At 46.7% G+C, this 26,553-nt stretch overlaps 2 protein-coding genes across 2 annotated transcripts in view; one reads left to right on the forward strand and one right to left on the reverse strand.

The window, feature by feature from the left end:
• The window catches only part of MAN2C1 (mannosidase alpha class 2C member 1), a 34,052-nt gene extending 14,692 nt beyond the window's left edge, over positions 1-19,360 (reverse strand). Inside the window, exons 1-15 of the mRNA XM_083630190.1 lie at positions 18,850-19,360; positions 16,681-16,806; positions 15,355-15,478; positions 14,222-14,292; positions 13,819-13,996; positions 11,120-11,309; positions 10,564-10,670; positions 8,812-8,922; positions 8,015-8,107; positions 7,694-7,810; positions 5,745-5,840; positions 3,296-3,441; positions 2,521-2,644; positions 1,876-1,997; positions 1,523-1,608 (exon numbers count right to left, since the gene is read on the reverse strand). Coding sequence (XP_083486316.1) covers positions 1,523-1,608; positions 1,876-1,997; positions 2,521-2,644; positions 3,296-3,441; positions 5,745-5,840; positions 7,694-7,810; positions 8,015-8,107; positions 8,812-8,922; positions 10,564-10,670; positions 11,120-11,309; positions 13,819-13,996; positions 14,222-14,292; positions 15,355-15,478; positions 16,681-16,806; positions 18,850-18,968 — 1,810 coding nt within the window. The 5' untranslated portion in view covers positions 18,969-19,360. The remainder of the gene's footprint in view (positions 1-1,522; positions 1,609-1,875; positions 1,998-2,520; positions 2,645-3,295; positions 3,442-5,744; positions 5,841-7,693; positions 7,811-8,014; positions 8,108-8,811; positions 8,923-10,563; positions 10,671-11,119; positions 11,310-13,818; positions 13,997-14,221; positions 14,293-15,354; positions 15,479-16,680; positions 16,807-18,849) is intronic.
• A 2,740-nt stretch (positions 19,361-22,100) lies between these two features.
• IREB2 (iron responsive element binding protein 2) overlaps positions 22,101-26,553 on the forward strand; it is a 36,647-nt gene continuing 32,194 nt past the window's right edge. Inside the window, exon 1 of the mRNA XM_083630201.1 lies at positions 22,101-22,263. Within this exon, the coding sequence (XP_083486327.1) occupies positions 22,245-22,263 (19 nt within the window). The 5' untranslated portion in view covers positions 22,101-22,244. The remainder of the gene's footprint in view (positions 22,264-26,553) is intronic.

Consider the following 26,553-nt stretch of genomic DNA (forward strand, 5'->3'; position numbering starts at 1 on the left):
AGGAATATTGTGATTGGGTCCTGCTTGCGGGTTTCTCACAGGCCGCTATGAAAACAGGGTGCTGAACTAGATGGGCCCTTGGCCTGACCCAGCAAGTTTGCCTTATGTTCTTATGAATATGAAAATAGATCATTAAGCATTACAGTGGTACCTCAGGTTACATACACTTCAGGTTACAGACTCCGCTAACCAGAAATAGTACCTCGGGTTAAGAACTTTGCTTCAGGATGAGAACAGATATTGTGCTCCGGTGGCGTGGCAGCAGCAGGAGGCCCCATTAGCTAAAGTGGTGCTTCAGGTTAAGAACAGTTTCAGGTGAAGAACGGACCTCTGGAATGAATTAAGTACTTAACCTGAGGTACCACTGTACTACACTAATTTTAAAAGCATCTGTGCTAGTGGTTCTCACACACACACACCCCTGTCACCGCCACCTCCAAGACCACTTGAAAATTTCTGAGGGTCTTGGTGGACAACTTAATGTTCCTGCTGGAGCAACTATAATGCATTGTGTCAGATAAAAAGCTAAAGGACCCCTGACAGTTAAGTCCAGTCGCGAACGACTCTGGGGTTGCGGCGCTCATCTCGCTTTACAGTGGTACCTCGGGTTAAGAACTTAATTCGTTCCGGAGGTCCGTTCTTAACCTGAAACTGTTCTTAACCTGAAGTACCACTTTAGCTAATGGGGCCTCCCACTGCCGCCGCACCACCACCGCACAATTTCTGTTCTCATCCTGAAGCAAAGTTCTTAACCCGAGGTACTATTTATGGGTTAGCGGAGTCTGTAACCTGAAGCGTTTGTAACCTGAAGCATCTGTAACTCGAGGTACCACTGTACTAGCAGAGGGAGCTGACGTTTGTACACAGACAGTTTTTCTGGGTCATGTGGCCAGCATGACTAAGCTGCTTCTGGCAAAACCAGAGCAGCGCATGGAAACACCATTTACCTTCTCACCACAGCGGTACCTATTTACCTACTTGCACTTTGGCATGCTTTCAAACTGCTAGGTTGGCAGGAGCAGCGACCGAGAAATGGGAGCTCACTCCGTCGCGGGGATTCAAACCGCCGACCTTCCGATCGGCAAGCCCAAAGCTCAGTAGTTTACACCACAGCGCCACCCGCGTCCCTTGTGTCAGATATGGCATGGTTTTAAATTGTATGTGCACTGCTGCTTTTATTTCTTATACTGTATTTTATTGCAGAATGCAGATTCTAAGTGTTCTTCACAGACATGCCACAGACCACCTAAATAAAGCTTTTGGACCACTGCTGGTCTGAGGACCAGGGTTCAGAAACCCCTGTTCCACGCTATAGTCATTCTGACAGCTCAATACCTGAAGAGAAGTAGTGCTAGATTCTTAAACCCAGTAAAATATGGGCAACATGGAAGTAAATTCATGTGACAGGGGCTGCCACCACGAAGGCCCTGCCCCTGGGGCTGACCAATCTAACGTATCCCGATAGCAGGCTGAGGAGCAGGGCCTCTTGAGGCCTCTCTCAAGGGCCAGGGTAAATTCATACCTGAGTAGTACCTCATGGCATCCTCAGCTACCAGTTGGATACAGCTGCCTGGCAAGACATCATGGAACTGATTCAGGAGGAGGAGCCTGCCACCAAAAGGGGACAAAAAATCAGGAGATCCCAAGGAAGAGAGGAACTACCTGGCATCTATACGAAGCATGTGAGGGTCAGGGGCTCCACCACCTTGTCACAGTCCTCAGATGGAGAGCAGGCAGGATCCGTGATAGGAGTGGGGAGGGAAAAGGTAGTGGGTGACCTTTCTTAGGATTTGGCCACCCTTCCTGCTACCCCAATGAAGCCCAACAAGATCCCATATTCTGAACAGCACCAAATATTCACATTCAAAGTTGTACCTCCACAGGTGCTGAAGCTTAGCCGAAGGGTACTGGAAAGAGCTTTTCTGCCACAAAGCAAAACTACTCAGAACCTCAACATCGTGGAGCAGGCGCTCGCACTCCCGGTTCCCCTTCTTAATCTGGTTCCAAAAGGAGAAAACATTTACAGAAAACAGCAATGAAAGGAAATGATCAGACACATTGTTTTTTTATGATTGCCAGTTGCTTTAAATTGTTTTTCGTAGTGGATTTCAATGCTGTAATTAATTATTTAATTGATGATGATGATGATAATCAGATACCGATAAGCAGAGATTGCAAGTTGTAACATTGCAACTCTACGTATTTGTACCCAGATCCTGCAGCCTTCTGGACCTTGTTGGACTACAACTCCCATCATTCCTGACTATTGGTTCTGCTTGCTGGAGATGATGGGATGTGGAGTCCAACAGCACCTGAAAGATTGTCCTTTCCTGTCTCACAGAGCAAGATAAGCAGGCGCTAAAGCAACCGACAGGAGGCTTATGAGGACAAACCTCCCCCAAGTTGAGCTTCTAAGGTGATCCTGGTTTTAGAACTTCAGGAACAGAAGCTTCTGAGGACAGACCTTTTGACTCTGAGCCAGAGGACTGTCTAATTGACTGTTTTCCTGTGCAGACTAACCTGTCCGTGTGTGGTGTATGTGCCATTATGGAGCTCCAGAAACAGTTCACCAACCCAGGTGCACAGCTGAGCCTTTTCCTTTTCCAGGGCAGTGAAAAGCCGGTCAGGGGTGGACATCTGAACCCTATGAGAAGGAGAGAAAGAGAAACCACCAGTTGTAGCAGGGCTGGGGAGAGCTTCAGGCCCAGAGACCAAATGCCTCTCCCTCCAGTCCTGGGGATGCTCAAAAGGCCACACCCTCTTTCCTCCAGGCCATGCCCCTCACTGGCCCTGCTGCGCCACCTCCTGAGGTGCAGGAATGTGTCCTCCGACTAGGTAAATGCTCATCCAGATGCAGGAGGGAGATGCAGAGAGTTAATGAGTGTTCATCCCAATTTGTTTATGGGGCATTTACAGTGGTACCTCGGGATGCGAACAGGATCCGTCCTGGAGCCCCGTTCGCATCCAGAATAGAACGTAAGACGCGACTGCGCATCTGCGCATGTCACGTTTCGCCGCTTCCGCACATGCGCGTGGCGTTATTTTGACTGTCTGCGCATGCGCGAATGGCAAAACCCAGAAGTAACGCGCTCTGTTACTTCCGGGTTGCCGCAGAGCGCAACCCGAAAATACTTGTCCTGAAGCATATTTATCCTGGGGTATGACTGTATACGGCTTCCCACAAATCTTTTATTCAGCCCATACCTTTGTGGGTCCATCTTCCTAACCACAGGAAGCCAGGCTTTTGTTTCTCCTTTTTAAAGTGGGCTTGTCAGCGTAGCAAAGGGAGACTGACCTTGGCAAGCCGTCTGTGTCCTTCATTCTCCTCAGCCTGTCCAGGATCTTCTGAGTTGGGCCGCCTCCCCCGTCTCCGAAGCCAAAGAGAGCGGCACTGTGGTTGACACGGCCCTTGTCCCTGTTGTTCTTCACCGTTTTTAACATCTAGGGCAGAGGCAACAACGTGTACGTGGTGACGTGACCTCTTTTCGCAGGGGATATTTATTTATTTTATTCACAAGATTCACATGCAGCTCCATTGTAAAAGAAAGGTTTGCAAGAATATAAGAGAAAACATTAACATTACTGCATTAGAAAAACTCAGTTAAAACAGGCATTTTTTAAATATTCAAAATATTATTAGAAAGAAATAAAGACCCACGTATCTTCTACATTTCTGGATAGGCTTTCCCAAATAAAAATCTTTTAAGCAGGCACTGAAAATAGTACGGCAAGGCTGTATATTGTCTCCCTGCTTATTTAACTTATATGCAGAATTCATCATGCGAAAGGCTGGGCTGGATGAATCCCAAGCCGGAATTAAGATCGCCGGAAGAAATATCAGCAACCTCAGATATGCAGATGACACAACCTTGATGGCAGAAAGTGAGGAGGAATTAAAGAACCTTTTATTGAGGGTGAAAGGGGAGAGCGCAAAATATGGTCTGAAGCTCAACATCAAAAAAACGAAGATCATGGCCACAGGGCCCATCACCTCCTGGCAAATAGAAGGGGAAGAAATGGAGGCAGTGAGAGATTTTACTTTCTTGGGCTCCATGATCACTGCAGATGGTGACAGCAGTCACAAAATTAAAAGACGCCTGCTCCTGGGGAGAAAGGCGATGGCAAACCTAGACAGCATCTTAAAAAGCAGAAACATCACCTTACCAACAAAGGTCCATATAGTTAAAGCCATGGTTTTCCCGGTAGTGATGTGTGGAAGTGAGAGCTGGACCATAAAGAAGGCTGATCGCCGAAGAATTAATGCTTTTGAATTATGGTGCTGGAGGAGATGGACTGCAAGAAGATCAAATGCATCCATTCTTAAGGAAATTAGCCCTGAGTGCTCACTGGAAGGACAGATCGTGAAGCTGAGGCTCCAATACTTTGGCCACCTCATGAGAAGAGAAGACTCCCTGGAAAAGACCCTGATGTGGTAAAGATTGAGGGCACAAGGAGAAGGGGACGACAGAGGACGAGATGGTTGGACAGTGTTCTTGAAGCTACAAACATGAGTCTGACCAAACTGCGGGAGGCAGTGGAAGACAGGAGTGCCTGGCGTGCTCTGGTCCATGGGGGCACCAAGAGTCGGACACGACTAAACGACTAAACAACAACAATGAAAATAGTACAATTAAGGTTGCTTGCCTGGTGTCAGGAGGCATGTCAGGGGACTGCCATCAGAACAGTGGAGGGAGGCAGGGGGGCTGTTGGGATACAGAGAGCCTCCGAAGCTCCTGAGGAACAGTTCCTCTTCCAGTGAGGGGAAAAGCCACACCTCCAGTGGAGAAGAGAGGAAAGGGGCCAGCCAAGCGAGGAAAGGGCTCGAGGATGCTGCTGAGAGCCCCGGCGCCTCACCTAGCCGGGCTGGCCAGGAGGGACCCACGCCACTTCCGTCGCCCAGCTTGCGCAGAGGGGTGAAACGCAAGGAGGGGAGGAGGAGGCTTGGGGTGCCAAAGTTCTTATGTTGGGGGAGAAGCCGGAAGAGGCCACTCCCAGTTTCTACAAGTGACTAAGACGGACATGAACTTTGTAGATCTGCACTGTAAATAGTTTGCACAATAAAACCTGTAAAAGACAGGTTTGGAGTCCTGCCTGGTTACTCGCAAGCAACCACCAGCAGCATCTGACACACACCATACACGCAAAGCACTGAAGTGAAGGACATGAGGCAGGAGTTGGTAACGCAAGTGAGCTGCGCACAGGTAAGCTGCAAGCAAGCTGCCGGCCAGCTCTGTGGAGGCTCCTTTTATTGACACAATATGCAAACCCAGGCAGATACATTTTGGGCTGTGACCTTTACACATCTTCCCGTCCCGAGATCGTGGGGTGGTACAAAGTTATTTTGGCACCTGTTTCCACCGTGTCATTTCCCCCTTGCACAGTGTAGGACGAAGGAGACAGAGGTCTCAGAAACAAAGGTTACAGACAGGACACCGCAGACTACTGAGACCGCAAAAGGTTAGACAGAGGGCAAGATGTTCAGACAGCTGTGGCTTTATCTGTGAGGGGGAGTGTGCTCCGCACCCAGCAATCATTCCTACAAAGCACATTTAAAGTGCATGTCTCCCCTCTCCCCTCACAGGGGTACAATTCCCAGCACCTTGGACAAGCTATGGTTTCCAGGTCATTTAGTCCATTCCTTTGCAATGCATTCTTTGCAGTTGCCGGTCTTCAGAACTGCTAGAAACCCCACCCCAACTTGGCCTTCACTTCCTTCTTCCGGGGGGCAAGTGGCCCTCACTCACCTCTTCCACACAACCAGCCAGCCCATAGGAATCTGCAGGTGGGAAGTGAGCTAAAACCTGGGACCCGTCAATGCCTTCCCAGACAAAGGTGTTGTGCTGCAAGAAAAGATCATGGCCCATAGTCAATGTCTGGGGTTCCCACAGTACGTGCTCCAGCCCCCTGGGAGGCGGTGGGACTACCTAGGGGGTGCTAAGAGGCAAGGGGGCTGCAGGGGGTGCTGGGGGTGGGCCCCTCCGAGGGGCACTGATCACTTCGTGTTTAAAGATTTACAGTATTTTTCACTCCATAAGATGCACTTTTTCCCTCCTAAAAAGTAAGCGGAAATGTGTGTGCGTCTTATGGAGCAAATGCAGGGGGGAGGCGGGCAGGAAAAGCCCCCAAGAGCTGCACACAAGCTCCACGCGGCTCTTGCGGGCTTTTCCCCAGGAGGGAGAAGAGACTGACGCGGCCAGTCAGTCCCTTCTCCCTCCTCGTAGAAAAGCCCGCATGAGCTGTGCGCTCCTTAAAGGGTGCGTGGCTCCTGTGGGCTTTTCTACGAGGTGGGGGAATTCCCCCACCTCCCGCAAAAGTGTGCTAAAGCCGTCCGCTCTTTAAAGGGCAGCCTGTCCGCTGCTCTTTGGGGCTGGGGGGGTGGAAATAATATTTTTTTCTTGATTTCCCCCTCTAAAAACTAGGTGCGCCTTATGGTCAGGTGCGCCTCATGGAGCAAAAAATACAGTACTATTCTTATCGCTCGCAGAGCTTTTCCCTTTTCAGTTGTGAGTTGCCACAAGAGAGCCCGTTATTGGTAACAGCTATTGATTTTCTTACAAACTAGCTACTGGACATTTGTGGTGGGCAAAGGTTTGTGCGTGTTTGATAAGTAGTTATATATAAATATTTTATGCTATAAATCTCCTGCACCCGTATGTTTTCGTTAGCAAGAGCTTGTAAAAATATTTTTCGTGCAATAGTCTTTTTTTTAAATTGACTTAAGAAAATTTTACAGACAGCAAAACGAAGAAGTCTAAGTTAACACTGCCTTCTACCGATAAGAAATAATAATAACTATTCCAATAATGAAAATACTAAAAATACATTTACTTCCCCTTTTGAACTTCTATTCTGGTTACAATATATTACTATTCTATAAGAATCTATTATATGCTTTGCTGTCCCATATATTATTTTATTTCCCAAATTCAACCTAACCCTCCCCTCTTCCCCACTGCTTCTCTTTACCTGTGTGAGATCTCCCCAACATAATATTTTTCATGCAATAGTCTTTGTTATATTTCTTAGCTGCAAGATTATATCACAGCATATATTTATTTTTTGAATACACGTGCAATTAATTGTTGCTGTTTTGAATTTAACTGCGTTACTACCTTCCTTAGTGGGTCGTGCAAACCGCTATTCTGAATAATGTTTTTTGAAGGGGAAACAGTGAGGATGAGTTTATGGAACCAAGCGGGTGGGAATCGCTGATTTAGCACTATGTCCAAACGACTGTTGGCGGTGGCAGCAGGGGGAGCCAGCTTCATAAACAATGGCTTGAATAATCCTATGATGCTGCAGGGCAGATTTCAACTGGGAAAAAACACCCACCCAGGCACTCCTTTCAAGCAATGCAAGGAAAAGCTATTCCTTGTTCAATCTAAACCATAGGTAGGCAAACTAAGGCCCAGGGGCCGGATGTGGCCCAATCACCTTCTAAATCCAGCCCGTGGACAGTCCGGGGATCAGCGTGTTTTTACATGAATAGAATGTGTCCTTTTATTTAAAATGCATCTCTGGGTTATTTGTGGGGCATAGGAATTCTTTCATCCCCCCCCCAAAAAAATATAGTCCAGGCCCCCACAAGGTCTGAGATTCAGTGGACCAACCCCCTGCTGAAAAAGTTTGCTGATCCCTGAAATTTCTAAACTATTACACTTTTTCTTGACTGAAAAACAGCAAAACAACTCACCGGGAAAGTGTTCACGAGGTTCCAGCTAAGCTTTTGCGTTAGAAACCGGTGGATCCCGCAGCCGTTCATCACTTGGGGCAGCTGTGCAGAGTAGCCAAACGTGTCTGGCAACCAGAACTGATTGTGCAGGAGAAAAACAGATGAAAGTGGACTTAACTGTCAGGGGTCCTTTACCTTTAATTTAATTACCTTTGAACCATTGCCTTTGATGGGTGCCCTATGGGCCAGACTGAGAGGGCTTGAGGGCTGCATTTTGCCCCTATGTCTGAAGTCCCCCCCACCCTGGGACCAAAGGACATGTCTAGGGCTGGGAGCACCTACCTCCAAGCATAGATTCCCAAACTCCTGCTGGAAGAACCGCTGTCCCTGCAGGAACTGACGAACCATGGATTCTCCACTTGGAAGATTGCCGTCCTGGGGGAAGATCACAAGGCTGTAACCCTATGCAGGAAGCTTAAGCCCATCACTCTTTCCTACCCCTCCACCTGCACAGATTGGCAGCGTTCTTTGCTGGAGCAATTGCCCATCCCAGAAAGATTAGTGTTCCATCTAAGAATTCTGGGCTCTAGCAGCCCGAGAAGATCAAGCAGTATGGGCCACAGAGTACAATGAGATTCTTTTCAGGGCTGGCCAACGTGGTGCCCTCTAGATGGGTGCACTGTAATGCCCATCATCAGTGACCAAGGGCCATGCTGGCCAAGGCTGCTGGGAATTGGCGTACGGAAACATTTGCAGGTCCCCACATTGGCTACCCTGCTAGAAACCTAAGTGTTAAGTTGTGGGTGAACATATCAGACGACACAGCGATTCTTCAAACAGCTCTTGTTTATTCGCAGGCCAGAACAGAACTGAACTGAAGGGTTCAGTCAGCCTGCTTATATAGAGCTCCAGTACAACAATTTTCTAAAACTATCTAATCACTGAACGTCACTTTCGATCCCTTATTTGCATAACTATCTACAGTATCCCCCTGCTGGCCCAGGGTGAGAACTTCAGCACATAACTCTAAGGTAAAAAGAAGCTCAGTTCAACATCTGCAACGCAGGCAGAAGGTGAGATTTTCTGGCCTCAGGTCGCCTGCGTGGCCCAACTACTGAGAAGGATGCTTGCCTTCTTACCATTTCCACCCAGGTGCCCCCAACAGGAATGAAACGCCCTTCTTTCGCAAACTTCTGAATTGTAGAGTACAGCCCAGGGTACCAGTTCTTCACCCATTCAAACTGCTGAGCCTGCATTGAAAATGGCAAACACATTCATTTATTTATTTCATTAATTTACACGCCGCTTAGTTATTAAAATATTAAAAAATTCCTCAAAGTGGTTTAGGAAGAGAATAAAGCAATAAAATCAAGTAAAGGCAACTCTTTAAAATATTCACAAAACAAAATCAGCAAGAAACTAAAAACAGAGTAGAACACACATCTACATTCTACACATCTCTACTAAACAAAAATGTTTTTAGGACGCATTGAAAGAGGGAAGTGAAGGTGTTTGCCTGATGTCAATAGGCAGGAAGTTCCGAGTGTAAATGCTGCCACACTAAATGTTTGAGTTCTTACAATGTGAAACAGGTATTATGTGGTACCTGTAATGTAAATGTAATATAATGAAAAGTGGTCATCCTGTACCCACACCTGCAACTTGTGTGCGAAAAATAAGTGCTACCATCCAGATTTGGAGAAGCATGACTCTAAAAATTTGAGCTAACAATCAATGTGCCCCTCATTTATAAAACACAGATCAGTCAGAGTGCCTGCAACCCTTTCAGTTCTCCAGGACAATAGAATAGTAGTGCCAGGAGAGCAGCGTTTCATTTTGTATTTAGTTCCTTCATCAGAAATTATTTTTCATTAGCAATAATGTCTCTAGTCATACCAGGTAGGAAATATCTGTGTGCAACATTCACCACCATTTGCAATACAAACGCCCATGTTTTAGTTGATTAAATACAGTGGTACCTTGGTTTACGAACTTAATCTGTTCTGGAAGTCCGTTCTTAAACCAAAGCATTCTTAAACCAAGGGTTGCTTTCCCAGAGCAGCAGGGTACTCAATTTACACTCAACAGGAAGCGGAACATGCTCTGCTTCCAAGGCAAAGTTCACAAGCCAAAACATCTACTTCCGGGTTTGCAGCGTTCTTAATCCAAGTTGTTCATAAACTAAGCTGTTCTTAAACAAAGGTAAAGGTAAAGGTACCCCTGACCATTAGGTCCAGTCGTGGCCGACTCTGGGGTTGCAGCGCTCATCTCGCTTTATTGGCCGAGGGAGCTGGCGTACAGCTTCCGGGTCATGTGGCCAGCATGACTAAGCCGCTTCTGGCAAACCAGAGCAGCGCACGGGAACACTGTTTACCTTGCTGCCAGAGCAGATACCTATTTATCTATTTGCACTTTGACGTACTTTCGAACTGCTAGGTTGGCAGGAGCAGGGACCGAGCAACGGGAGCTCACCCCGTCACGGGGATTCGAACCGCCGACCTTCTGATAGGCAAGTCCTAGGCTCTGTGGTTTAACGCACAGCGCCACCCGTGTCCCTTAAACCAAGGTACCACTGTATTTAATCAACTAAAACATGGGCGTTTGATCACTAGCTCCTTGGATCCAGCCTGCAGCCCCTCTGCCTCAGCCCCACCCGACACAAGGCAATCAGGTTAAGGTGAGCAGGGGTAGAGTCCCATTCACACAAACAGGACACAGTCGTAATCCACATTGCTGCTGGGAAGCTGTGGCTGGATATGTGTGAGTGGGGCCTGTATGTGGCTTTGGCTCTGCTCACCACTGGTATGTGGTCCCCAGAAGCTGACCCACGAGGGAACACAGCCCTTGACCTAAACTAGATCCCTTCCTGTACATAGACATATTAATAATACCTGTGAGCAAACAAAGGTGAACTCCGGGTTCTTCTCCATCAGGCGTATGACAGTCACCCAGCTGCGAGCACATTTACGGATCGTCTCATCGTAAGGCCACAGCCAAGCTAAGAGGACAATTGCAGACAGGAGCTGGTTTATTCATTTATGATGCCCACATGGCCTATGCGGTCCCAATCCTAGCTTGCCCGGCCCCATAGCAGAAGAGACAGAAAATAAGCCTCTCACACGGCATTCAGAAGAAATCAGAATCTTGTCAGTCGCATGCATGACTAGACAGACAAACCATCTCCCTGCTGCCATGTCCGTCTGGTGACTGAAAGGCTAAGAGATCTGGCAGGCTGCTGCTGTGCTGTAAGTCTACACCTTTCTTTAGTAAAGCACTAGAACCGGTCATTCTGATGTTTTTGGCATCCTTATTTGGTATCCCTGCATCCCACCTCTCCCACAAGCCCTCTGTTGGGCCTGCGGTTCAGAACCACCACCCGCCCCCCACTCCAGCCACTATTGCTAGTGCCCTCCCTACAACGTTGTGCCAAAATGCATTTCCCGTTACCGGAATCAATGTGGCAATGGCCCATCGCGTGGATGACATGCTGACTCTCTCCATTCTTTTGACCGAAGACGGAGCAGGCAAGTTCGTGCGCTGCAGCAAAAGTTGATGGGTTGGCAACATCGCACAGGTTAACCATCCGATTGGCTGTGTAAAGTGCCTGGAAGCTCCGCTGATTTTCCTCCCCAAGAAGCTGCGTAATACGAAAACGTTAACCAAATGCTGGCAAAATATGTTGTCCGCACAACCCAAACCAAGGAACTGTTAGGTTTTTGTTTTGTATATACCACTAAATCACAAAACATATCAATGCAGTTTACAGCATCAAATGGTAAAAACCATACAATAAAAGCACAAAAAATATTTTAAGTTAAAAGCAATAATAATAATAATAATAATAATAATTTTTATTTACACCCCGCCCTCCCCAGCCAAGACCTGGCTCAGGGCGGCTAACACTAGATATAAAAACAATTTATTGAAATAAAAATTAAAAACAAGATTAAAATACAACATTAAAATGCAGGCTCCTTTCAGTAGAAACTCAAATCAAAAACTTTTTTGGGGATGAAAATGTCAAGTCTTCACCAAGGCCAACTATCCAGACTGGTGCTACATGGGCCAGAAAAAAGCCAGGGAAGTCCCCAAATAGGAGTTCCATCATAGAAGGAGAAAGGAAAAATAGAAAGAGGGGGAGGGGATCAATTTGATTCCAAGCCAAAGGCCAGGCGGAACAACTCTGTCTTACAGGTCCTGCAGAAAGAAATCAGATCCTGCAGGGCTCTGGTCTCATGAGACAGAGCGTTCCACCAGGCCGGAGCCAGTGTTGAAAAGGCCCTGGCTCTGGTTGAGGCTAATCTGACTTCCTTAGGACCCAGGACCTCTAGGGTGTTACTACTTATGGACCTTAAGGTCCTCCATGGGGCCTACCGGGAGAGGCGGTCCCGTAGGTACGAGGGTCCTAGGCCGTGTAGGGCTTTAAAGGTCAAACCCAGCACCTTAAATCTGACCCTGTACTCCACCGGGAGCCAGTGCAGCTTGAAAAGCACTGGGTGAATATGCTCCCATGGCAGGGACCCCGTGAGGAGCCTCGCTGCAGGATTATGCACCTACTAGAGTTTCTGGGACAGCAACAAAAGAGAAAGGCTAAAAGTAAGCACCAACAAAACATTGTGGGAGAAGTATTCTTAATTGCCTGTGTAGGCCTGGCAAAATAAAAAACATTTCAGCAGGCGTTTAAAAGTTGGCATAGAAGACACTCACTGAACCTCTATTGGCAGGGTGTTCCACAGGATGGGGTCGGTGGCACTAAAGGTTTGGTTTCTCACTGTTGTCAAACAAGCTTTGCCAACTTCAAGAAAGAGCAAGGATGTTCCTAAAGATTATCTCAGTGACTGAGCTGAGATATAAAGGTTCAGGCCTGAGGTACCCTAGACCTGAGCTGTTCAGGGAAACCAAGTCCCAAATACAACATTAAAGGCAGCAGCACTTGCCATATTCTGACGCTTGGTGCAGGCTGCCTAAAGATGCCAAACCACAGTGTACTATTTCTAAGTCTATGGCTCAATATGTTAAGAAGCAAACAGTGGGACTTGTGTGCAAGCAAGCATATGCACAGACTGTAACTAAACACCCAGTCCAAGCTGATGTGTGATGTGTGGATTCACAAAATAGGGGGAAAGAAACTGTTATGCATGCAGAAGGTCCCAGATTCAATCCTTGGTAGGTAGGGCTAGGAATGTACCTTGACTGAAACCCTGGAGAGCCAACTCCAGTCATCAGAGACCATCCTGAACTGAATGGACCCGAGATGCCCACAGCTGCTTGGGGCATTCACAAACCTCTAATTGATTAGTTCAATGGTTCCCAAAGTAGGCAGTTACTGCCCCCTGGTCAGGGCTGGCCCATCCATGAAGCAGACAGAGGAACCCACCCCACCCCACTGATGCTTCAGCGGAGGCAGCAAGGGGGGAGGGTGTGGGGCACACACACAAGGCAGCACCTTCCTCCTTTGCCTCAGGCAACAAAACGGGATGAGCCACCCCTTTCCCTGGGAATAGCAGTGGGATTACGGGGGTTGCTAAGAGGCAAGGGGCCAGAAGGGGGCTGCTAGAGGTGCAAATGATTGTCAGACATTGCGAAGCTGGTGTCTCTTGATCAATGTTGCCATTTTTGTTGAATTAATTAAACTAGTAGTTTGAACTGGATTTGAATAAATGTGCAATTGATTGCTACTGTTCCGAATTTTATTGCATTACAGTAGTATCTCGGTAAGCTTCAGGTTACATTCGCTGCAGGTTACAGACTCCGCTAACCCAGAAATAGTACCTCGGTTTAAGAACTTTCCTTCAGGATGAGAACAGAAATCGTGCTCCAGCGGCGCGGCAGCAGCAGGAGGCCCCATTAGCTAAACTGGTGCTTCAGGTTAAGAACAGTTTCAGGTTAAGAACGGACCTCCGGAAGGAATTAAGTACTTAACCCGAGGTACCACTGTACTATCTTCCTTAGTGGGTCATGCAAAGTGCTGTTCTGAATAATGCTTTTTATAGGGTAGAGCAGGGAGCACCGAGAGCGAGTTTACGGAACCAGGGGAGCGGTGGCCCCAAAAAGTTTAGGAACAACTGAATTAGGCAATGGGGGAGGCAGCTTCCTCCAGTGCACAGTCAGCATTTGAAGACCAAACCAGGAAGCATAAGCTTTACCTTAGCCATGTCCAGAAGAATCTCAAAGTCTACCAGAAGTTCATGGACCTCCCTGTTGAAGACCACCAGCTCTGCCTTTTGCAGGGAGAACTTCTTGTCAGGATCAGGTGGTGCAATCATGCTGCCTTTCCCAGCTCCAAACAGACCGTTGCAGGCAACCTCCACATACAGGGTCAAGCTAGGGAAGGGGAAAATGTCAGCAATCTCATCAGCCATCTAACTGTTTAATCCAGGGGTAGCAAACACAGTGCCTTCCAGCACTCTTCACCCTCAGCCAACACGGTCTTAACTTCTTTTTAAATGGACAATTGCTGAAAGAAAATGGACAAAAATAGGCAACCTGACCTTCCTAGAAAAACGAAAGAGTAACTCTCTGAATGGCTAAGAGGGCTACCTTGCTCACCTGTGGGGGTCCGTCTCCTTTAGATTATCTGTCAGAATGTAGCTGGTCTTCTCACCTTCCCGTGTCAAACCCTGTCAGATTTGGGGGGGGGGGAGAGGGGATCAGAGGTAACCACTTAAATGTAACACAATAGTGGACAACACTGCCTAAAACAGAACATGTACAAAACAAATGAAATACCGTGAAAATCCCTGAAACAAGAAGTAATCGACTAGAAATATTATCTTGTGGAAATAAACTAAATAATAAAAATCAAAACGCTTAAGGGAAAAAATTAGAAAAACCTAAAACTGAACAAAGCCTTAACGGGATCCCGGCTACAAACCTCGTTTCACTGAACTATTCGGTTTCCTCAGAAGAAAATAGAAAAATAATAAACTTTAAATGACCAAAATTCAAATAAAGGGGTAGAACCCCCCAAAATTCTGAAGTATTATAATCCTAGCTCGACCTAGGTAAAGCAAAGAGCAGTAATAAAGGATTGAGGACTCAACTGTGAAAATTCTAGTGCTGCTTTTACAAAAAGGTTTAAAAACCTAAATGGCACAAATTCAAAGAAAGGAATAAAAGATAAGATAAGCTGTTTTAGATTTTAAACAAACTCAAGAACAGGGCTGAAACGCTCCCATGGTCTAGATGTTACTGTTGATCAGTATTTGAATTTGAGCCATTTAGGTTTTTAAACCTTTTTGTAAAAGGTTAAAACGGAACATGGGGCATAACGTGCCAACACAATCATTGACTTGTCACTAACTATTGACAATTGAATGCTGCACAAAGATGTACACTACCTCCTTGCAAAAGCCAGTGAGGGCTTTTCAGTTGCATGCCAAGATCTGCTGCTTCTCCCTTCACACAGCCTGACATATATACTAGACTCTGAACCCTTTGTAGACATTGCCAACTCCCACCAACAAAGAACTTAGCTTTGTTTTTTCAGAGAGAGAGAGAGAAAGAAAGAGAATCGTGTGCCTCGCTTGTTTCATCTCTAGTTAAATTCAGCACCATTTAAAAGGAGCCCATCTATCTATTTTAATTCTTCTCTGGGCAAGGGGGCAGGATGCATGGTTTTGATATGGTCATGAGCACCAGCTCATCAGCACTCTGCACATCCAGATGAAGTTGGCACTTACCTGCACAGGCTGGCCATCCCTCCAAATCATTCCCTCTCCTTCACTTTCCCAAAGAAGGTGGACTTCCTTTCCTCTCCATTCCCTGGGGATGCTGAGATCTACTTTGAACCAGCAGGTCTTCCATCTTAGGGAAGTGACATGCACAATTTCAGGTGACTTTTTTTAAAATAAATAAATAAATACAAACAATACTTCTAATTTCCACAGGATAACTATCTCACTAGGATGGCAAGAAATGTATTAGTGTTCGCCCAACGCTTCAATCAGAAAAGGGGCCTGAAATCCCTGGCTCAAGCAAAGCACACACCATTGATGTTACTTATGAGGGCCTAGGGAAAAGATGGGGCAATAAGCCTGATGTAACGGCACTCCGCTCAAATTTGCTTTGTCCCATAGCTTTCCATAGGGATGCGGGTGGCGCTGTGGGAGGGACGCGGGTGGCACTGTGGGTAAAACCTCAGTGCCTAGGACTTGCGGATTGTAAGGTCGGTGGTTCGAATCCCCGTGGCGGGGTGAGCGCCTGTCGTTCGGTCCCAGCTCCTGCCCACCTAGCAGTTCGAAAGCACTCCTAAGTGCAAGTAGATAAATAGGGACCGCTTTATAGCAGGAAGGTAAACGGTGTTTCCGTGTGCGGCGCTGGTGCTGGCTCGTCAGCTGCAGCTTCATCACGCTGGCCACGTGACCCAGAAGTGTCTTTGGACGGCGCCGGCTCCCGGCCTCTTAAGCGAGATGGGTGCGCAACCCTAGAGTCGGACACGACTGGCCCGTACGGGCAGGGGTACCTTTACCTTTACCTATAGCTTTCCATAGCTGTGACTCAAGAATGTAGGGCTGGGGAAAATTCCCTGCTCAAAACTCTGGGAAGCCACTGTCAGTGTAGACAAGACTGAGCAAGACAGACCAATGGTCTGAATAGTATAAGGCACCTTCCTGTGTTCCTATTATATTTTTATTTTATTAATTTATATATCATCCTTCACCCAAAGATCTCGGGGCGGTTTACAAGATAAAAATACAGGATAAAAGCACAAAATAAATGGTTAAAACAAAACAATACCCCCTCGTCCCACAAACACATTAAAAAGGCCATAGAATATTAATCAGGCCAAGGCCTGGTTGAAGAGGAATGTTTTCATCTGGTGCCTAAAGATTTATAATGGAGGTGCTGGATGAACCTCCCTGGGGCGAGCATTCTACAAATGGGGAGCCACTGAAGAAAAGGCCATTCCCATGTTACCACCTTCCGGATATCTTATGGAGGAGGCACATGAAGAAGGGATAGTTTATATGTTCCTTTAATTCATTAGCCTCTAAGGGAATACTTACATGCTTCCAAAACTGTCTCCAACTTTCACAAGCCTAAATTCTTGTCTGACAGCTTCGTCATATGGAATCCGCTGTGAGGTTTCAAAGCAAGAGAGAGAAGCCAGCGAGCAGGAAGCACCAAACAACCTGCAGTGAAACACACGCCTCAGTGTCATCAGCTCTTTGATATTTTTTATGAAATTGCAGTATACAGTGGTACCTCGGGTTAAGAACTTAATTCGTTCCGGAGGTCCGTTCTCAACCTGAAACTGTTCTTAACCTGAAGTACCACTTTAACTAATGGGGCCTCCCGCTGCCGCTGTGCCGCCGGAGCACGATTTCTGTTCTCATCCTGAAGCAAAGTTCTTAACGCGAGGTAATATTTCTGGGTTAGCGGAGTCTGTAGCCTGAAGCGTCTGTAACCTGAGGTACCACTGTACAAGCATAATTATAAATAAATAAAATAAATCTGATGGGTCACTGTGGAGAAAAAGATGCTTGACAACTTTGCTTCAGGATGAGAACAGAAATCGCACAGCAGCGGCAGGGGGAGGCCCCATTAGCTACAGTGGTACCTTTTAAGAATGGACCTCCACAACGAATTAAGTTCTTAACCCGAGGTACCACTGTATTCAGAAGCAGCATTGACTCCAACTGTGGAAGTAGAAATCAGATGGCATGTTTCACAGCAAACAGTTAAAATGGCTGGAGATCAAACTGTCCAAACCCGGGAATGCTTTAGTTGAGACATTGCAGGGGATTGGACTAGATGACCATCAGGGTCACTTCCAACTCCACAATTCTATGATTAAGAGGATGAGGCTACAAGGGCCACTTTGAAACATGGAAGTCTCATGTAGCCTCTAACAGCAAAAGACAGGACTCTCGAAAGGCTCTTAAACCGTACAGTACTTATATTGTGCTATCCTCTGGACCCAACATGGCCACAACCACCCTCTGAAAACAAATATGGTCACATCAAATCCCCCATGCAGACCAAACTGTGTCTTCTTAAGAATGTAATAACCATGAGAAGAGTCTACTGGATCCAATCAATCAATAAATATTTTTTTATTTATACCCCGCCCTTCCCAATTTAAAATTCCGGGCTCAGGGCTGCTAACAGCAAATATAAAACACTGGTTAAAGTGCGACTTAAAAACAGCATAAAAACACAACATAAATGCAGCATCAATGTCAATAAAATTCTAAAATTCAGGGGTCATTTTTTTGGGGGGGGACACCCAGTTGTCTATCAAATGATCACCAGGGCTAACTGGCCACGTTGATCCTACTAGGGCCAGCAAGGAGACCAGGGAAGAGCTTAAAAATGGGGTCCAAGAAGGGTTTCTTCATAGAAAAGGAAAGGGAAATGGGAATATAGTGGTACCTCTGGTTACGTACTTAATTTGTTCCGGAGGTCCGTTCTTAACCTGAAACTGTTCTTAACCTGAAGCACCACTTTAGCTAATGGGACCTCCCGCTGCTGCCGCGCCACTGCCGTGCGATTTCTGTTCTCATCCTGAAGCAAAGTTCTTAACCCGAGGTATTATTTCTGGGTTAGCGGAGTCTGTAACCTGAAGCATATGTAACCTGAAGCATATGTAACCCGAGGTACCACTGCAGAGGATCAGGCTAATTCAAATTGAAGGCTAGGCAGAATAGCTGAATGGAATGGCCCATCTAGTCCAGCATTCTCTTCTCACAGGGGGGCAATCAGATGCCCCAGTGGGAAAACCGGAAGCAGGACCTGAGCATGGGCATAGCCATTATTTTTGTTAGGAGGGGGCAGGCATTTTGTTGGGCGGGGGGGGGGCAGAAACTCAGTTAGCTATGCATTTTTATTGATTTGAATTGATTTGGGGGAGCGGTTGCCCCTTCCTGCCCCCCGCAAGGCTTCGCCAATGGACTTGAGCACAACAGCACTTTCCCCCGCCTCTGCAGTTTCCAGAAACTGATATTCACAAGTGTTATTTGCTCCAATTGTTGGAGGCAGAGCACAGCCATCGCGGCTAGTAGCCATCCATAGCCCTCTCCTCCATGAAACTGCGACGGTAAGCCATCCAAATTGGTGGCCATCACTGCCTCCTGTGGGAGGGAGTTCCGTAGTTTAACGCTGCGCTGCGTGAAGAAGGAAGCCAGGTGGGGAGAATGGGGAAGGCTTTAGGTGACGGACCAACACAAGCCCACCTGCCCCGGAGGTTGCAATCCGTGAAGTATATCTCGGAGATAAACTTTTCGACCCGTTCGAGTGTAGTTCGCCGGTGCTTCAATACGGCAGGTTTTAGCTCTGCCCCGGACCCCGCCATGGCTCTCCAAACGCAAAAATTAATCCCTTCGGTACGGCACGTAAATATATCCGCTGCACAACACAACTGAGCACAATGGTTCCGCCTCTCCTGGGCTCCCGAATGCGCGACTCTCGGGTTCCAGGAAAGCGGAGTTGTCTTTTTTTAAGGCGCAGGCGTATGAAGGAAATGAAGTTTCCGCCCTGCCCCTCAGTTTCACTTTCCACAGTAGCGAAGTTTATGCCCTTGGTGGCCAGGAGGGCACTGCCTTTTCCTCTGAGCCCCAACGTGTACAGTACATCTTTACCGGATGTGGAAAGCGCTTATCCGGTGAAAGATCACGACTGATTTTTTTGCAAGACAATGCAATAGAATCTGCACAGAATGTGTAAGGGAGTTGGGCAGCCTTGCTGTGAGCGGGACAGTCACAGCCCCCTGCCACCAAATATTTTTTTTTCAGAGAAAAAGACCATACAAATTTACACAGAGCCCTGTGTGCTTGCTGTTCTAAAAGGACAAGGCTCTTCCCTCCCCTTTTCAAAAATGCATTTATTTATAAAAAAATATGTTGTCGTCCCCCCCACAACTTCTTTTTTTTTAAAAAAAGATATTTATTGAAGTTTTACAAAAACATAAGTTTACAAAATGAAAAAAGGTCATACAAAAAGAAAGATACAAAAAAAAGAACATAGAAAAATACATGAAAAAGAAAAAAGAAGAATAAAAATACAAAATACAAAAGACTTTGAACTCATTAGCTTATTTCCTTGGCTTCCTCACACCTCCCCTTTTTGTATTCCCATTTAAATAATCAAATCAGCAAATCCTTACCCTCTTTCGTTTATCTTAACTCTGTATCTTAACATATAACTCTATATTTTCATCCATTATCAATTCATTTTTGTATATTCTTATTAACTTTGTTGCTAATACCACTTATTTTCAATCCAACATCATTTTACAGTATTTCTGAAGATAGTCTTTAAATTTCTTCCAGTCTTCTTCCACCAACTCTTCTCCCAGGTCTCGGATTCTGGCCCACAGTGACATGGCCCAATAGTGGCTTACAACTTAACAATTACTTTAAAAATACATTGCTCCTGTGCAACAGTGGTACCTTGTTTGAATAGCACCTTCTTCCAAGGGGGCTCAGGGTGTTGTACTGTACATGGTTATTTATCCTTCTTGCCTCTTTTTCTCACAGCAACGATACAAAGTAGGCAAGTCTGAGAGGTAGTGCCTTGCTCTACGTTACCCACCGAGGTTTGTGGTTTGAACTGACACACACCACACCAGTGCCTCTAACACGGAAGCAGAACACCTTCTTTGGGTGACCTGGGGCCATGCAGTAGAGAGGCAAAAATGGGTGGAACAATGAAAGCAGATTTTATCTTTCTACAGCAAGGTATTTTCCATACAGACTCACACACCCCTCTGTGCCCAGGCACGCAAGAGGAGAGAGAGTGAAGGAGAGTGAAGCAGGACCAGTGAGGAGGGTGACCTGGGGAGGATCTAGTGGGCCAAAAAAGGGGCCTTCTGAGCCCCATTCAGCTCCCACCTAATCTCATGAATGAAAAAAGGCACATGGAAGGGGCAGGAACCCAACTAGCCTGGCAGCTAAATCTTACTAGTGCAAAGGGAGCAACATCCTCTACCACACCCAAGGGCAGCAGGTGAGCTTCAGAGATCCATGTGGCTGCCACACCCAGCTCAGCCCTTCAGCACCTGGCCGCTGCTCCGCCTGACACCCACTTGCTGTCCATTGAAACCAATGCCACAGGGCAAGTGCCTTAATGGTCTGAGCATGCATGATGTCTGCTTGTGGATCCTCTTTCTCTCTGCTCCCTGTCAGCGTCCTATGCTCACAGCGCAACCTGTGAAGTCTTCAGCAAGGGGAGCTGGTGGGAATTATACCACATGCTTTGATAGCCTTTATTAGGAAGAGATGAAAAAGGAGAGAGCATGAGAAAGGATACCGTTAGGAGACTGCTAACTCAAGACTGTATGTCAAGGCACGTGCAGGGAAAATTCAGCCTTGAGCTAGCTTGAAAGAAAGCAGGCGCCCTGTTAATTCTCGGTGAATCGGACCCTGGCATAGCTGTCAACCTTCCCTTTTTTGCGGGAAATTCCCTTATTCCAGCGCCGTTTCCCACTGCTATCCCGGATTGTTAGATATCCTGTAGACTGTCCCCGGGACAGGTGAGGCTGCTGATCCTTTATTTTCAAATCTGAAAGTTGACAGCTATTGTTATGTACTGAGTTGAATAGGATCCAAACTGCAACAGTCTGATTGGTCCTAGAACAATAGGATCCAAAAGGCAGCAGTCTGATTGGTCCTAGAACAATGCAGCAGTATGATTGGTTGGCAGGAACCACCCAATCATGCTCCAGATAGAAGTGAATCCACAACCTGATTGGCTTACAGTAGAATTCTGGAATTAGCCAATCATGTGCAGCCCATTGTGTAAATAATGTATATAAAGCAGATACTTTGAGGGGACATTCATTCATTCCTCCTCACCACTATGAGCTGAATAAAGAGCATGAAATCACTTTGCGACTCTGAGTATATTTCAGCTATGGACCCTGGGCATCCTTTCCCTCCGAGAATGTGACTTCATTTCTACGCATGTGTAAAGCCGAGGCGAGGGAACATCTGTGGATGAGCCTGTGCAAATCATAGGCCTGGGGACTCCCCTTGTGTGGGCTCCCCAGCAGCAGCCACTTTCGCTAGGACCAGGGGAAGCCGCCTCGACCACGGCAGGGGCTTGTTCATGGAAGAAGCCCAGCCCCAAGCAAGCCCTGCCCCCTTCCGACCAGGGGCTGCCTCCGGAGGCGGGGGGGGGGCAGCCTCGCCCGGCCCAGCAAGGACGTCCCCCAGCCCCGGCCCCTGGTAAGGAAGCCTCGCTCCTCCCGCCGCCTTGGCCCAGCAGCGACGCCCACAGCCGCAGCACACGCGGCCCCTTGGCCCTCCTTCGACAAACACAGCGGGGCTCAAGTGTCGCGAGAGCTGCGGCCGGCCCGCTAGCCAGCGCCGCTATTCCTTCCCCGCAGTAGAGCATCGCGAGATTTCCGGCCGCTTTCCTTTCTTGCCGGCGGCCGAGCTCTCGCGAGAGCCCGCCCCCTCCACGACCAGAGGGCCCTCGGGTGGGAGGGGCCGAGGGGAGCCTGTTATCTCCTCGCCGCGCTGAACCTCTCGCGGCGTTTGAGGGAAGACTCCGCCCCCCCTGGGCACTTGGCCCCTCGCGCCCCCCTCCCTCGCCGCCGCCGCCGCCGCCTTTCTCGGGAGGGAGTGACATGGAGCCGGCCGGGCCAGGTCAGTGTGAAGGGGAGGCGGGCGGAGGGAGGGAAGGACCCCGGGCCCCCGCGCCCCCTCTGCCCTCCTCAAGCGCATTCCTTCTCCTGCCGCCCCCCCCTCAGGCCTCATTTCACCTCCCCCTCAGAGCCCCCCCCGGTCTTTTCTGCCCCTTTTCCTTTGTGCTTGCCTCCCCCCCCCGCCAGCCCCCCCCCCGTCTTCAGAGGGGCCGGGGTCTGTCGGCCATCTTCTCTCCCCGGTGTAAAGGGAGCGGAGGAGGCGGGGGCGGGGCTGCTGACCTATGTCTGGGCTGGGCCACTTCAGGTTGCGGGGGGGGGCGGGGGAGTAAAAAAATGGGGTGGGGTTAAATTTTTTTACTGCGCCTCTGGGCGCTTGATTTGGGGGAATAGGAGAGGCCTTGTTTTTGTGGGGTGGGGAGGTTAATCTCCGTCATGACTGTGCCTATTCAGGTTGGGGGGGGCGGTGTTTGTGGCAGGGATTGCGGGGGGGGGGGGTTGAACATTCCGCCCTACTTAAAAACAAATATCTTCTACTCACCGAAGGCTAGCGTTTTGGAGAGAAACGCACGCCCTCTGGTCCTCTGGCTTTGTGTACACGATATAAACTACTTTTCCATTTACAGATAGGTAGCCGTGTTGGTCTGCCATAGTCAAAACAAAACAAAAAAAAATTCCTTCCAGTAGCACCTTAAAGACCAACTAAGTTAGTTCTTGGTATGAGCTTTCGTGTGCATGCACACTTCTTCAGATACACTGAAACAGAAGTTGCCAGATCCTTCTATATAGTGAGAAGGTGGGGAGGGGTATTACTCAGAAGGGTGGTGGGAATGGGTGACTGGCAGATAGCTGTGATGAGCCTGTTGACGACTCTTAACGACTGCAATAGGTCTTACAGGAAAAAGCAAGGGGTGAGAAGGTGAAAAATGGCTTTGTCATGTATAATGAGATAAGAATCCAATGTCTTTGTTCAGACCAGGTCTCTCCATGGTTTTAAGTTTGGTAATGAGTCGCAATTCAGCAGCTTCTCTTTCCAGTCTATTTCTGAAATTCCTTTGTAGTAATACAACTACTTTGAGATCTTGTATAGAATGTCCTGGGAGATTGAAGTGTTCTCCTACTGGTTTCTCTGTCTTGTGATTCTTGATGTCCGATTTATGTCCGTTTATTCTTTGGCGTAAGGTTTGGCCTGTTTGTCCAATATAGAGAGTCCATTTGTGCATGAGTGCTGTAAGGGGGGGGGTGAGGCTGCCATGTCACACTCCTGGTTTTCTATGTGTAGGGAGTTGTTTTTAAAGAAAGCTAGTGTGTCAAGAAACTTGGCTTTGCTGTGACACACTAGTTACCTGTGCGAAGGGAGTTAACTGAATGCTGCTTCATATATTTTTTTAATGTCAATCTTGGCGCATACACACACACAGCCCTGACACAGGTTTGAGATGCATCCTCTTTCAAGTGAGAAAGTAGGCCATTATTATTTGGTATAAACGTGATAGGATTTTTGTGTTATGCCTTTGAGAAAATGAAACAAAATTGTCCTCTGTGCCTCATGTAACAGTTTTCATGCTCTCTATGTTGTGTTTAATTTTTTTCTATTATTTTTTGCACTCCTTGCTGTTCAGCCAGAAGAACCTGGTTATTTTTGTGGCTTGACAGGTGCAAACCAGTATGTAAAAGGAGCAACAGGGCAGACCAGCTCCTAAATTTCCCTGCTTCTTTTAGTTTTCCCCGCATATTTGCATTCCTCTGTCCCCAGGTAAAAGCTGTCAGCTAATGGCAGGAGATGGGCATGCTCAAACAGCATAGAAAATGCAAGTAATGTTAAGATTGAGTTGGGGGATGATGCTCTTTACTGAAAAGTATTTCATGTTAAGAGCAAAAGCCTCCACCAGCAAAATGACCTCGCCAGACAATGAGTCCAGCTTGCAAAATGGCCAGGAACTTTTCCCTTGGATTCAGTGCATGTCAGCATACTATGAGGAATGGTGATTTTTTTTAAAGGGCTTGGGTTACTAAAGCTTGAAAACTGTTAGGCCAGTTATGAATAGTAGCAATGCTAGTAGATATGGGCATAACCCTCTTGCATTTTTCAGAATGCCACAGTTTAATTGCATGAGGAATCCATGCAGCTCAAACCTTCAAAGAGAAAGATATTTTGTTTATGTTTCTTCAAATAACTTTTTTTTGAAAAAGGTATACCTTGTGCCTTAACCCTTACATTCCCCCCCCCAAAAAAAATTGCTTGAAATCACTTAGTCATAACTAAGATCTGCAAACTCTTAATTTAGTCCCCAGTAGTATAAAGCTTTTTAGCCTCTTTGAAACTGATTCTGGTATTTAAACAATCAGGGGACTGTAAAATGGCAGAGTAGCAATGAAATACATTGCTATTGGTGTTCAACCCACCCAAATCAAAGGGCTTAAATAGAGCACAATTCATGTATGTTTCTTTAGAAGTAAATCTCACTGTGTTCAGTGGGTCTTACTTGTAGGGGCATTGTATTTAGGATTGCAGCCTAAGCATACCGACCTTTGAATTGTGACTGATTGAATAATACTGTATTCCTGTTTCAGGGGAAAATCCCCTCAGTTAAATCACAGTGGAGTTTTTTTATTCATCCAGATGTTGCTGCTTCCAAATGTAGCTATAGAATAATTAGAATGGAGGGTTGAGAGAGGATTGGAAGACAGAATACATTTAATCTATTACGCACAATCTAAAGATTAGCGGCAGTAAATTGTGCAAAGCCACTCTAAATTGTTCCATTTGTACCTTAGAATTGTAATCAGTACAACTTGAGTAAATTATTTGAATAATAAAAATAAAAAAATTATTTATATCCCGCCCTCCCCAGCCGAAGCCGGGCTCAGAGCGGCTAACAACAGTAAAATAATACAACATTCTAAAATCAATTCATTATAAAATCAGTTCAAATCAAATTGATGGCAACCATTGGACTAGAGTTCTGTGAAGAATTACCAAAGGAGCGGGTCAGGCTGTGCCTTGGCCAAAGGCCTGGTGGAACAGCTCTGTCTTGCAGGCCCTGTGGAAAGATGTCAAGTCCCGCAGGGCTCTAGTCTCTTGTGACAGAGCGTTCCACCAGATCGGAGCCACAGCCGAAAAAGCCCTGGCTCTGGTTGAGGCCAGCCAGAATAACGTACTGTATCTACAATAGAAGATGGAAAAACATTGACGTTTAAAGCTGCACTCCTAAGCTTGCATGTTGAGAATGCATTTAAACATAGCACGAAACCACAGTTCAGTGCTATGGGAATGAGCACAAGTTATTTGCAGGGAACAGAATGGTTACTCATTTCATCCAAACTGAGAAGAGTGGTCAGTAATACTGGTCGCTAACAGTAGTTACTGCTTGGGGCAGGGTGGAAACAGAGTTATAGAGCACATTTTAAAAGTTAACTTGTTTCCCTAAACTATAGTTAATACTAAATACAGGTTTTCTGGTTTTGAATACAACTACAGTTGACAACTGAAGCAAAAGCTTTCAGTGTCTTCCTTCTGACCACACTGGAGGAGTGCATGGGTTCTGAGGTTTGTGCACATAGTGTATTGTGTGTAAACCAGGCCCTTCGAAATTAATGGAGCTTACAAACAATTCTTGGGGAGGAAATGCAGTATAAATACTTAAGTAGGAAAAGCACTTCTCATGCATTATTCCAATCAGTTTGCGGATTTATGTGCCAGACAAATTGCACAGTACTCAAGTTTTCTCACTTAGAACACCACCCTTATAGTTTTCATCCTATTTTTGTTACCTGGTTAACAGTGTGTGAAATTAGCCGGGGCAATTTGGCACGTGGCTGTTGGCCACTTGGAACCAAGTGAAGATGCCTGGGCGCCAGGATGGCACCTGACATCTCCACCATCTAGAGGTGCATGCCTGGGGATCATTGGATCTTGAATGTTTTCACACACCGATACCACACCCTGTAGAATTCTATCAGTTCTATTTTATCCGTACAATCAGAATGAATTTCAGGAACCAAAATGCTTTTTCTGTGCAGGAGTAGTGAAATTGTTGTTGCTTGTCTTCACTTACCCCACCCCACTGCCCTGCTCACAGTTGTGAAGAATATTATTATGTTATGAATAAGAAAAAGAGGTAGGAATAGGCCAATATATGGACTGTCCCTGGATAAAGTGACTTCTTTAAGTTCTCAAAGTTCTTTACCTAGCTCAGGGTTGTCATCTGAACTATATAGATGTTTAACTGAGAATCAGTCACAGCCATTCAGTCATTTGAAAAATAAGACTTTAGAGCCATCTTACCCAGAA

Source organism: Podarcis filfolensis, assembly GCF_964270895.1.
Source record: "Podarcis filfolensis genome assembly, chromosome: 9".
NCBI lineage: Eukaryota > Metazoa > Chordata > Lepidosauria > Squamata > Lacertidae > Podarcis > Podarcis filfolensis.